Here is a 13,207-nt window from a genome sequence, read left to right as displayed (position 1 = left end):
CTAATAACTTCTCAACCCAGGAGAACAGTCATTCTGTAGAGCCAACATTGCAACCTCTACTGTTAGTGTTGTCTTCCACTCTGAGTCGTCTAAGGGCTTCTTAACCCAGGAGAACAGTCATTTTGGGGAGCCAACATTGTAACTTAATGGTGTTGACATTGACATGTGTCGTTCGTTGACAGAGTTTTGATCTTGACATGATGTTGAGCGGTCAAAACTATGTCAGACATCATTCTGAACCATTACAATGATAGTATCGCTTGACATCGTAACGACTCTTATAAGCTGTCAAACCAAGCAGGTGTTTGCCATACAACCTGTCCGTTCCCTGTCAGCTGTCTCCTCCAACAAGCGTCTTCGATCACTTACAAGGCTGCAAAGGGCGTATGTCTAACAGATATGTATACAGTGTTTGTGTCTACAGTTTTTACTGGCCATTTCAAAGATACACATGGTGTCCCGTCATTGACACCCGTCCATTCCATTGCCAAGGGCTGGTACGAGCTTGCACCACCCCGACATGGTTGTCCAGGGCATTTCTAAAATAGCCCGCTAGGTACCTACCTACTTACCTAGGTACCTAAGGTAGGTAATACTAAGGCAGTAGGTAGGTATACCTCAGATCTGTAGAGATGTGAGAGGAGGGTCTTAAGTATTCACCAGAAATATACAAGACTTGGTTTTCTCACGGGTGCCCGAACGAAGGTAGATAGGTATTATATCATGACACAAATAACGTTATAAAGTCGCGTAAAGTGGATGGTCGCGCGTCTTACAGGCTTCCATTTTATGCAAATGCCCAAGACTTATGCTAATGACTATCGCCCATCAGCTATTGGTTCCTCTCGCGACAAGGCACTTTAAGTGTGGCCCCGCTGTTGACGGGGAAGTCGCGAGTTTAGACGCGCTTTTGACGCGTCGGCTCCGACCACTTTTCTAAATGAGCAGTACTCGTTACTGGGGAACCGAGTCAAGTCCCTTCTCTCCGCCACCTCCAGTCTCGATATTGCCAACTCCCTATAATCAAGCCACGAACAAAGTCTTTCCCTCTCAGCAGATTGACTTCTTTAACCTCCCTTCTCTTTTTGATATGCCATCGGCCTAAGCTTTCGCTCTCGTCATGTCTCACAGGGCTCGGCTCGCTGAGCTCAAGGCCCTTCGCGCCTCTGGCAAGAAAGCCTTTGATAGTTACAAAGTTTCCGACGTCGATAATTTATACGATGAGGTTGACGAAGATGTATACAAGAAGGTTGTTAGAGAAAGATTGGATCAGGATGACTTTGTTGTCGACGACAATGGCGAAGGTTACGCAGATGATGGCCGTGAAGACTGGGATCGAGTGCAAGCTTATGATTCCGAAAGTGAAGACGAGGCCGGCGTCCGTGGACGACCCAGCAAAGCCGGTAAGTACTTCAAAGTGATGTATCGTTCTCTTATCTCTGACAAATGACGCAGGAAAGAAGAGTCGTCAGGAGGAGCAGGCCAAGCGAGATGCCAACGATAGGGATATTAGCGAGTACTTTAAAGGTGCCAACAGGACGCAGTCGAAGCCCAAGGTACAATGGTTTACTAGCAATAATGTACAATGGTCGACTAAAAAATTGGCAGGTTGTGAAGACGAAGGCGGACGACGACTTCTTGTCGGATCTACTCGGCGAAGTCGATAGCAATATTCCAGAGCCCGTCCCCCAAATCTCGAAAGCCGAGCGATCTGGCGGTGGCCGCCGCAAAGCCAGAGCTCTTTCCCCCGCCCCTGAGCCCATCTCCAAGAAGACGAAGATTCTCGATACCCGAAAGCCATCTCCGCCTCCAGTCGTTGATGAGGATGATAGTTTCTTCAATTCGGCCGACGGTGATCTCTTAGAAACTATGGATATCCCTATGAGCGACCCAGCGCCCTCTTCGCCTGCCGCAAAAGTTGCGCAGAGGAAAGCTCAGCTTAAGCAAGACCAAGATGACGAAGATGACGAAGATATGATGGAGGTTGCTCACGCCGGTGCTATCGCTACAACTAGTGTCAACATGGCCAGTTCAAGGCCGATCAAGAAGATCTTGAAAGCGGAAACCTATCCAACACCCGCCAGCTCGTCTCCTGTCAAGGCAAACGGCGCCCAAGTTGACTCCACCTCCTGGAATGCTCTGACGGAAAGATTGAATGTTGTTTCGAGTTCGCCGGCAGAAACAAAGACTGTTGGCAAAATTGATTACAAGGATGCTATTGAAGACGATGGCAGTCTCAACTTCTTCTGGACAGACTACACTGAGCTCAATGGCAGTCTGTGTCTTTTCGGCAAGGTACTGAACAAGAAGACAAAGTCGTACGTCAGTTGCTTCGTCAAGGTGGACAATATTTTGAGGAAGCTATATTTTCTGCCTCGCGACCATCGTGTGCAAGATGGCGAGGGCACGGGCGACGCAGTTGAGATGATGCAGGTGTACGACGAGATTGATACCATGATGACGAAGATGAATGTCGGCATGTACAAGATCAAAGCATGCACAAGGAAATACGCCTTCGAACTTCGTGATGTCCCCAGAGAAGCTCAGTATATGAAGCTTCTCTACCCTTATACTAGTGAGTCGCAATATACGTCTGGAAGCCAATCTCAGCTAATTAACGACCACTCCAGAGCCAGAAGTCGACCCCAACCGGCCCGGCGAGACCTATTCACACGTCTTTGGAAGCAACACTTCCCTATTCGAACAATTCGTTCTATGGAAGAATATTATGGGCCCATGTTGGCTCAAAATTCAAGATGCCGATTTCGACAAGCTCAAGAACGCTTCACACTGCAAGCTTGAAGTTGTGGCTGATCACCCCAACATGGTCTCTGTCTTGAGCGAATCTGATAACCTTGACGCACCCCCCTTGACTCTTATGAGCGTATCCCTCAGAACTGCCTTCAATGAGAAGGACAACAAACAAGAGATTTTGTCTATCAGCGCGAGAATTTACGAGAAGGTATCTCTCGCCGATACTACACCTGCTGAGAAGCTGCCGTGTCGAACATTCACTGTAATCCGCCCACATGGCCAGGCTTTCCCCATGGGCTTTGACCAGCTTGCGAAAAAGAGAAACCGTGGTCTCGTTGTCCTAAAAAAGCAAGAGGCTGACATTCTTGCGTTCTTCCTTGCCCAGGTCGATGTTGCTGACCCGGACGTCATTCTTGGTCACCAGTTGGAGGGCGTAGACTACAGTGTACTCCTCAATCGCCTGCATGAGAAGAAGATCCCTGGCTGGTCCAGACTGGGCAGACTCCGCCGTACACAGTGGCCAGCATCAATCGGCAAGACGGGTGGTAATGTTTTCGCCGAGCGGCAGATCCTTTCAGGTCGTCTTATGTGTGATCTGGCCAACGATGCTGGAAAGTCGGTCATGCTCAAATGTCAATCCTGGAGTTTGACAGAGATGTGTAGTCTATACCTATCTGGAGACAACCGTCGCCGTGAATTCGATAATGAGGTGGCTCTAAAGACCTGGGCCAAGGAGAAACAGGGCCTTCTTGACTACATCACCCACATGGAGGCTGACACACATTATATCGCAGCTCTGGCTCTAGGTGTTCAGATGTTACCTTTAACAAAAGTTCTTACAAACTTGGCGGGAAACTCATGGGCACGAACTCTGACTGGAACTCGTGCAGAGCGCAACGAGTACATTTTGCTTCATGAATTCTACCGCAATAAGTACATCTGCCCCGATAAGCAGACGTTTCGCAGTCGCCAACGTGCCGAAGAAGCACAACGCGAGGAGGAAGCTGCCGATGGAAAGAAAAAGGACAAGTATAAGGGTGGTCTTGTTTTTGAGCCAGAAAAGGGTTTGTATGACAAGTTTGTACTTGTCATGGACTTCAACTCTTTATATCCTTCCATCATTCAAGAGTTCAATATCTGCTTCACAACTGTAGACAGGCCTGATACGGTAAGCATATCCACTCCGACCCTTGACTCCTGGTTAATCGTTGCTGCAGAAGGAGGGCGAGGACGAAGTCCCTGAGGTCCCTACCAACCAAGATCAAGGAATTCTCCCTAGACTCATTGCCACTCTTGTCAGCCGTCGCCGCCAAGTCAAGAGTCTCATGAAAGACAAGAAAGCGACTCCGGAGGAGCTAGCCACATGGGACATCAAGCAGCTTGCGCTCAAACTAACCGCCAATTCTATGTACGGATGTTTGGGATACACTAAATCACGCTTCTACGCTCGGCCTCTGGCTGTTCTGACAACTTTCAAAGGCCGTGAGATTCTTCGCAGCACAAAGGAACTTGCAGAGAGCAATTCTTTGCAGGTTATTTATGGCGATACTGATTCCGTCATGATCAATGCCAACGTGGACAATGTCGCCGATGCCTTCAAGGTCGGTAACGACTTCAAAAAGGCAGTTAACGAGCAATACAAACTGCTTGAGATCGATATCGACAACGTTTTTCGCCGGATCCTTCTCCAGGCTAAGAAGAAGTATGCCGCCATTAACCTCGTGGAGAAAGATGGCAAGTTCATCGAGAAGATGGAAGTCAAGGGTCTTGACATGAAACGTCGAGAGTACTGTGCCCTTTCCAAGGAGATTTCTCAACACCTGCTGAACGAGATCCTTTCTGGCGACGATACCGAAGTCTCTGTCGCCCGAATCCACGAATATTTGAGCGAAATTGCTGGCAAAATGCGCCAACAGAGTGTTCCTGTACAGAAATACATTATCCATACACAGCTTGGAAAAGCACCCAAAGACTACCCTGACTCCAACTCCATGCCTCAGGTTCAAGTCGCTCTTCGCGAAATGGCCAAAGGTAAGACGGTCCGCAAGGGAGATGTCATCGCGTACGTGATTACAGGTGACAGCAACAGCTCCGAACCTGCCCCCAAACGAGCGTATACTCCTGCCGATATAAAAGCAGACCCTTCCTTGTTGCCCGATGTCGAATGGTACATTGGCAAGCAGATCTTCCCGCCCGTCGAGCGTCTTTGCGCCAACATCGTTGGTACGTCCACTTCGCAATTGGCGGAACAGCTTGGTTTAGATATCAAGCGCTACGGCTCCTTCCAGACGCAGCAAAATAGCTCAAGCAACGACCTCGAGATTCATCCGTTGGATTCCCAAATTCCAGACGAGGTTCGTTTCGGTGATTGCTCCCGTTTGTCCCTGCGCTGCCGAAAGTGTAAGGTCTCGTCCACCTTTGAAGGCCTCGCTGCGTCCCCTGATCGGGTATCTCAGTCAGGTGTTCTCTGCAGCTCCTGCGGTACACCGATTTCAACACTTTCGGTTGTTGCTCAAGTGGAGCATGCCATCCGTACCCAGACAAGTCGATACTACGAGGGCTGGCTTACCTGTGATGATAGCCAGTGCGGCAACCGAACTCGTCAAATGAGTGTCTACGGTTCTCGTTGCCTTGGACCCAAGGGACTCGCGCGAGACTGCCTTGGTCGAATGCGATACGAATACACCGAAAAGGCAATTTACACCCAGCTACTCTACTTTGCTAGTCTCTGGGACGTAGATAAGGCAAAGACCAAAGCCGCGACTGTTGATATGCCTAGACAAGACCGCGAAAACATCCTCGCGCTAGCTGAGCACAACCGCGTGCGCTTTGAGAATATCAAGGGCATTGTCGACAAATATCTTGATAAGTGTGGTCATCAATGGGTGGCTATGGATACTCTATTCACCAAATTGGGCTTCAAGCCACTGGCATAGACGATCGAGAAGGTGGACGAATGTGTACGAGTAAATTTACCAGAGAATGGGTCATAGATACCCGGATCAATGGCGTCATGAGCGTGTCATGTTTTATGAGCAGGTTTTGTATAGGAATGGGCACAAAGCAATAGGTACTTGGTCCGTTGTGGCAGGCTGGGACAAGCAGAAGAGCAATTACAGGGCGTTTGAGAGGTTTGAGATTAAGAAGTTTTTAATACATCGTCTACAACCATCTATATACAGGTTTAAAACCATGCAGGCAGGTAAAACCTGGTTCTTGATATTATTGAAAATTATGCATGCCAAATCGCGGTCGATTACAGCGTCCAATGCCAGTTTATTATCGCTGTGTACATGCCTAGCCTGACTGCATTTCATTACCCAACATAGAGAATCTTCACGTCTTTTCTCAGCGGAATTTGAACATATATATATTTTCATCACAGTGTTTCATGCTCCTTTGATTCTAGATGATACACAGTAAAGCATTACAGTGACCGTTCATCAAAGCTCGGCCATACTAGGTGCCCTTATACACAAGACACCAAGTGGCAGGGTTGCGGGCTACTGACTAGCTATGCCCTCCTCCTTGGTACAGAGATGCACATGCCTGCAAACTGAGGCCTATAGCCCCCTGTCATCATCATCAATCATGGTCTTGTTTGTAAATCCTTTCCTGTCTCATCGTGAATTGAATCGTTGAGCAACATCTAAAGCCAGCGACAGGGCGAAAGTATGGCCAGAACCTGTTCTTCGTATAATGAGAACGAGAGCAGGCAGAAAGCACGATGGATGCTATTCCGTTCCTCATTCTGACTTGTGAATTCCAAGATAAATTCAACCGCATTCCCCGAACACCACCTCCACCCACCCTGAGTCGTATGTATATGATGATGCGGCGTCATTGTATCGCTTTCAGTCATCGATATCCCACGCCCGTTCTCCGTAAACCACACTGGAGGTAATAAAAAACAGCCAGCGACATGCTGGAAAGTGACAGCCGCGGAATCACCTTGAGCCCTTGAACCTGAAATCCTCCACAATATTAAAGAACCGAAACACACTCGAAGCATGCTCAGAAACGGGCTGAGGTAGGTGATGGATGACATCGATGTAAGAAATCCCCTAGGCCGAAATTTTGAGGGTCGCCTCCCACTGCGAGAGACTTCATGTCCGTCCGTCTATGGGCAAAGGTATCATCATAAGTTCTGAAAAAGGAAAAATAAACTGTGCTCAACTTTTGGGACACGTCTGATGGAAAAAGCCTGTAAATGCAAAAAAAGAAAAGAAACAGAGAAAAGCCGCAGCTCCACCCCGTCTATTCTGCCGAAATGCAAGACACCGAAGGAAGAATACTTTTAATCGCTCTCTTTCTTGTCACTGTCAGCGGGGACAGCCTTCGAGATCGCAGGTGAGGCAGAAGTAGATGGGGGCGAAGCCGGGTGATCGTTCTCCATGTTAGCAAGGAGGCTAAGAAGCTGTTAGATGACGTCCACGGTTCCTGTTGTTTGCAGTGGGGGACAAACTTACCTGAATGCATTAGAGTGAGAGGTGTTCTCTCGGGTAGGAGGGGTGCCAGTTCGTGAAGAAGTGGCAGAGTCCTCGCCGCGAGGGCCAAGGAAACCACCAGGACCCATACGCCTTCCACTATTGCTGCGGGACGATAACATGGAAGCAGGACCAAGAGAGATGTTACCGCTTGATGTTCGGTTGGCAGAACCTTTAAGACGGCGGAGATCATCCATACCAACTTGGTTGCTGGCGGCCTGCTGTTGGTAACCACCAGAGAAATTGCGAGCATCGCCACGTCCAACAGGAGGACGACCGCCACCGCCTCGCTGGTTGGTGCGGGCTGCTTCTTGGGCCTTAGCAGCTTGCGCGGCCTCAGCCTCAGCACGAACCTCCTCGAGGGTCTTGGGTCCCTTGTTGGTTTCCTTAGAAACCCATTTGGCCCGTCGAAGGTCGACAACGTCCATGAGCATGAACTTGAGTCGGCTGGGGAGCTCGGGAAGGTCAACCATAGTCTGGATGCGCTGGAAGTAAGCATCCATCATAGGGCGACCCTTTTCGGTTTGGTCGAGGTTGCCGCCAATGGTCCGGAGCAGCTTGCTGAGCGACTCAATTTCGGCCTCGTCAGGCACTCCCTTATAGTCGACGAGCTTATGCACACATTCGTGCATGATACGTTCAGTAAGCATGCCGAGTTTGTAGAGCTCGCCGATAAATTGGACAAGACCAAGACCACGGCGCTTGGCAGCCGCCGCCGTGTAGTACTCATCAGAGAGCAGGGCGGCTTCGGCAGTCTTCTTACCCTCATCTTCCTCTTCAGGCTTCTCGGGAAGATTAACGGCCCAACCCCGCTCAAACTCCTCCTGGCATCTGTTGAGGAGGTACTTGCGGAACAGGTTGCCACCACTCACTACTTGGCCATTCTTGTCCTTGATACGCTCGTCACGAACCTCGGGGCTCATAGTCTCGAGCATACGCTTACAGAACTTGGCATACATGGAAGCCCAATGCGCCTCGTCTGTGGCCTTCTCGAAGGTAAGCTGAATAACCTGGCGGAGAGTACGGCCGTCTGCCTCCTCCTTGGACTGAGAAGCAATGAGCAGGATCTGATCTGCGATTCTGTCGAACTTCTCGGGGGTCATCTTGTTCAGGGCAGCCTTGACCTTTCGTTGAACCATATCAGGTTCCATGTGGCCACTAGGGGCTGCAGCAGCTGGGCCAGCACTTTTGCCCACACTGGTAGGCTTCCAGCCGTTAGCAGTCTGTGCGATGGGCTTCAGATCCATGCCAGCAGTCAAAGGCATGGTCTTAGCAGCCTGTGCCTCTTTAGCGGCTTCTTGACCACGATTGCTACGGCCACGACGAGAACCACGAGGGGAGTTTGGCATTTGAGAGCTGGCTCGCGAGCCGGACGAAGGGAAACCACCAGTGTTGGAGCGGCCAATGGAACCCATAGAGCCACCAGGTCGTTGGTTAGACATCGCAAAGCGAGAAATAGAGGTGCTCCCAGGAGGGAGAGTACTGCCGGAAGGAGCATTGAAGTTGCCCATGCCAGGGAATCCACCCATAGGCCCGGGAGTGTTTGCACCACGAGGTCCACGGCCAGATCCACCAGGAGTGTTAGTTCTGGAACGATCATCGCCAATAAGAGACTTGACCTGCTGATGAAACTCGAGAGATGGCTGTTCGGTGAAGACCTTCTGGAATTGCAAGAGAAAGTTGGAATCATACTTGAAACTCTTGCCCTTGCTTTGAACTGCGGCGTTGAGGGAGGGGTTGGGCGATTTGATGCCTTCTGGATAGATATCTTGTTCGATAACCTTCAAGAAGCGGGCCGACTTGAGGGATTGAAGAGCAGCACTGGGCTGAGCAGGCTCTACGGGCTTGGTGTTGAGAGGGCTGAGGTTGAGAGCAGCAGGTTTCGCGCCGCGCTTCTCAGACTTGGAGCCAGCAGCATCGGCAGACCTGTCACCTCCAATCTTCATGCTAGCAAGTTTGTCGGTAACAGACTCAACCTTGGCGGTCTCAGGCTCCTTGCCAGATCGGGCTTGGGAGAGAAGATCAGCAACCGAGGGGGCAGCTGTGCTGGCCGAGTCGGCCTGTTGGCGACGCTTCTCCCGCTCCTCCTCGAGCCGCTCCATCTCGCGTTCTTGTTCCCGAAGCTTGCGATCTGCCTCGGCAGCATTCTTGGAACGATTCTTCTCCTCATCTTCCTTGGCCGCGGCTTTTTCAGCCTCACGCTTCTTGCGGTGCTCTTCCTCAACCTTTTCGCGACGGGCGTCCTCCTCTTCCATTTCACGAATCATGCGCTCCATCTCTTCCTCATCGGGGTCGTCATTCTTTACAGGCTCCTCCACCTTCTTAGGCTCCTCTTTCGTAGTTGCCTCAACCTTGGGGGCGGGCTCAGATGCCTTGGCCTCATGCTCAGCCTTGCTTTCCGGCTCGGCCTTGCTCTCGGTGGACTTGGCCTCAGACTTCTCGGCAGGCTTGTCTTCAGGTTTAGGTTCGGTCTGCTCAGCAGGCTTAGGCTTTTCCTCGGCAGCAGGTGCTTGGGTAGCTTGCTTGATCTTCTCCTTCAGCTCATCCTGAATCTGCTTGGCAGTTTTGGGAGCAGTATGGCTGTCAGTGCGGCTATGTGAAGGAGTAGCTGACTTGGGAGGTGGGGTAGCCGACGAGGCAACAACAGGGGGGGTCTTGGATTGCTGGATGCTGGGAGCAGGGGAAGAAGGAGTCTTGAAGGACGAAGTGTCAATAACTTCACCAGCAGCATTCTTGATTTGAATGGCGGCGCTCTTCTTAGGCACCTTGACAAAGCTGCTTGCGGTGGGCTTGAGCGAGGAGTTTTGAGGCTGGGGGGTGGACGATACGATGAGAGGCGTGTTCTGTTGGCTAGCGCTGGGGGGCCTCTCGGGCTGAGAGGGAGTTCGAGACATGCTGTGGCTGTGTTGTTGATATGGTGTAACAAAGTTCTGGTTAAAGCTTGGAGAATTAGCTTGGGGAGGAGCCATATATGGCATGTTGTTATAGTTGTACTGGATCGCTCCCAGCGTACGTCCATAAGCATCCACTTGCTGTGGTCCAGGGGGGTAACCGTAATTCTGATTTTTCAAAGTTAGCACATATTCAAAGAGTCCTGTTTCTGGTGACATGTCGAGAGCAGGTGCATTTTTCGCGGGCAAGGGTACTACAAAGGGCTCTTTGGGCTGGCACGAAGATGGTACTCGCGTGCAGGTGACGTCCTGTTCTCGCCAAGGTTGATCTAGACGTTTACTGAAACGCCGACTCTGGTTGAACTCGCTGCTATGCAGGCTTTGTGTAGGATCTTGTGAACGGGAGATCTGGACCAACTTTTCCAGTTCACCACGTTTTGGTTTGCTTTTTTTGCTGTTCTTCGATGGAGGCTTATCAACTTGAGAAAAGGGGTACTGTACTTGTTGATGCTGCTGCGCCATAGGAGGCGGGTAGTGGTACTGAGGCGGTGTCGGCATCGCCATATTGGGTTGCATGTTGGCAGTCTGCATGTTAGGAGTACCTGGCATAGAAGGGACGAGAGCCGGGCTCCGAGCGGGTTGGGGAGAGTTAGGGTAGCGAGGCTGAGGCTGGAAGGCCGCGGGCATACCACGACCTTGACCAGGACCATTACGGAACTGGTTGTTAGGAGGAAAGCCCATTTGCGGGTTGAAGTTGTTTCCATGGGGGTTGAAGCCACGGCCACGACCACCTTGAGCCTGGAAATTTCCTCGTCCAGCTCCATCGCCTTGTGCTGAGTGGCCAGACTCGCGTCGGAAGTGGGCTCCGGATTGTGCGTTGGGGTTGTTAGGAACAGAACCCGGTCTCATATGACGCTTTAAAGGTGAGTCAGTAACGATTTCAAAAGTGTCTGTGCAGGCAAGGCACTGGGAGATCCGGACTTACCTCGCCATCACTACCAAGACTGCCGAATGTCATGGTTCCACCTGCTTGCTGGAGACCGGAAGGAGGTCGCCCACCACTGGCAGAGGGTTGAGGGATGGGTGAAGGCGAATGAGCGGGCGAGGGGACTCGAGCGTTTCCGCCACCGGGAATAGGAATAGGTGCAGCACTGGATGACTGAGGTGTGCTGTTGGCCATTGCGGGAGAGTCGAACCCGAACTGAATGTTTGACTTGGCACCGCCGACGGGGCCGCCATTGGCGACAAAGTTGTTGGGGGCGTTGGCAGCCATGGTGACAGAACTATTGCGAGAGTGATCGGAGCCGTTAAGGTTAGCGCTGCTGCGAGTGACAGCAGGGACAGCGGGGGTGACGGCGGGTTTGCCGTTCACAGGAGACGATGAGGCGTCGTTCGCATTCTGCGACGAAGACGAACCTCCAACCACCGCGGGAGAGTGGGAACCAGTTGCGACTATAGGTGCCTGGGTTGACTTCTTAGGCGTACCTGCAGCAGAGGCATACGAAGCCGTCGTCGCGGGAGTAGTGTTCGCCGGGATGGGGTTCTGCTGGTTGGCAGGCGACGTCATAAGGGGAGTTCGTTTTCGTTCGTTCGCGATGCGAGAAAGTGGTTGTGTTTGGATATTTTTTTTTGTGGGCGTCGAGGAAGAAAGCGGAATAGATGGCGCCGGGGGCCGGGACTTGTCGAATTGTTCGAAACTGCAGCGGGGCAACAAGAATCGACAACCAGAGGAGACGCACAAGTGCTTTCCTCTTTTTTTTTTTTTATTCTTTTCTCTCAAAAAGAAAATAATGCCTCAGTCTCAACAAAGAGGTCTCGAGAAGGCGGCGGAAAGTCCCAAACGCGTCTCGAGGAGAGGTCGACAGAGTCCGAATCGAGTCGATCACGGGGCGATCAAGGAGTGAAGTCGTACCGACGATGTAGAAAACGAGACTAGCTACGGTCCTGCGCGGCGACAGAAGAAAGAATCGAGGGAAGATGGTCTCTGCGATGATGGTATCACACAGGACTTAATCCAAAGATGGGTCGGCTGAGAAAGATTTTTCCACCGGACCAGGGAGGCTGAGTTGATGGTGAAGATTTTAGAAGAAGCCGGTAAAAAAAATTGGGCAATGGGTTATAAGGATGGAGAAGGGGCGAAGGGAAGGGCTTTGCCGGGAAAAACAAGATTTGGGTTCCAACACTGTACGCCCAGCGCGCATAGAAGCATACATCAGAGCTGGAGACCATTTTCTGACACCTTAATCACTGTCAGGAGGGCAGAATGTTTTGCTGATCCAGAGCGTTGTCAGGCTGCACATACAGTGTCAGCAACCGCCAAATATTCAGAATCCTACACTGTCTTGAGACATCGCACGCTTTATTGGTTCTTTTTATTGTATTTTCTTAGGTATCTTTTTCTTTTTGTTCTTTTTTTCTCTTTTTTTTCTTTGGGCATACCTAGGCTGAGTAAGTTATCCAACCAGACAAAACAGAGACCAAACTTCAAGCAGATAGTCTATCCATTCTAGTCTAGGTGCCTCGCTATGGATGGCTGCACTACCTATAATTTCTCCATCCATCCATTGCTCACCAACAAAGACCGCTACGTGCCTACATCAATCTAGGCCGGGCGAGGGCCGCTAGGTAGGTATCTAACCAGGCTGCCTCACTCCTCAGGCGCTCCAGCCTAAGATGAGTAGGTGTTATCCCTCGTCGGACAAGTGATATAAAATAAAATAAAATAAAATGAACTGAAATGTTAAAAGGATTGAATCCAAGATTAGGGTTGTTTGTCATCGGTCTTGCCTCACTCTTGCGTCTCTATCTATCACGGACATGTTATCATCCAATACCTAGCATTGGATATGTCATACTCTGTACAGTACTCTCTCTCCCCTGAAAGCCAACTAGATCATAGTAATTTGCACCCATAACTACCTACCTAGGTAGGTTCCAGGCCTATCCGTAATTCTACCTGTAACAACGAGTTCAATCAGGCAGCGCTCGGTACCTACATATCCCATTCCCATTGCACTTGCAATCTCAATTTATTATGGACGTAGCATCCATGGTACGTTGCTGGGCTAGCCAGGG

General features: G+C 50.7%; 2 protein-coding genes across 2 annotated transcripts; one reads left to right on the top strand and one right to left on the bottom strand.

Moving 5' to 3' along the window:
• Positions 1–987: 987 nt before the first annotated feature.
• On the top strand, positions 988–5,997 carry B0J16DRAFT_344718 (uncharacterized protein). Its single transcript, XM_046128196.1, has 5 exons — positions 988–1,403; positions 1,456–1,556; positions 1,609–2,575; positions 2,631–3,922; positions 3,972–5,997. Exons 1-5 carry the CDS (start codon positions 1,121–1,123, stop codon positions 5,688–5,690), a joined length of 4,362 nt encoding a protein of 1,453 aa, XP_045981281.1. The 5' UTR covers positions 988–1,120; the 3' UTR covers positions 5,691–5,997.
• A 1,054-nt stretch (positions 5,998–7,051) lies between these two features.
• Positions 7,052–11,699, bottom strand: B0J16DRAFT_321613 (uncharacterized protein; the record flags this gene model as incomplete). Its single annotated transcript, XM_046125646.1, has 3 exons — positions 7,052–7,163; positions 7,224–11,047; positions 11,118–11,699. 3 exons carry the CDS (start codon positions 11,697–11,699, stop codon positions 7,052–7,054), a joined length of 4,518 nt encoding a protein of 1,505 aa, XP_045981280.1.
• Between the last annotated feature and the right edge of the window lie 1,508 nt (positions 11,700–13,207).

The sequence above is a fragment of the Fusarium flagelliforme genome, assembly GCF_020744385.1.
Source record: "Fusarium flagelliforme strain FIESC 12 MPI-CAGE-AA-0113 chromosome Unknown B0J16scaffold_5, whole genome shotgun sequence".
Lineage (NCBI taxonomy): Eukaryota > Fungi > Ascomycota > Sordariomycetes > Hypocreales > Nectriaceae > Fusarium > Fusarium flagelliforme.
The sequence above is the reverse complement of the archived record's forward strand: the minus strand, read 5'-3'. Positions and strand labels throughout refer to the sequence as shown.

Coding starts and splice junctions, on each gene's coding strand:
- B0J16DRAFT_344718 (XM_046128196.1), top strand. CDS start 1,121: ATGTCTCACAGGGCTCGGCTCGCTGAGCTCAAGGCCCTTCGCGCCTCT. Junction 1,557..1,608: donor GGACGCAGTCGAAGCCCAAG/GTACAATGGTTT, acceptor AAAAATTGGCAG/GTTGTGAAGACGAAGGCGGA. Junction 3,923..3,971: donor CTGTAGACAGGCCTGATACG/GTAAGCATATCC, acceptor TCGTTGCTGCAG/AAGGAGGGCGAGGACGAAGT.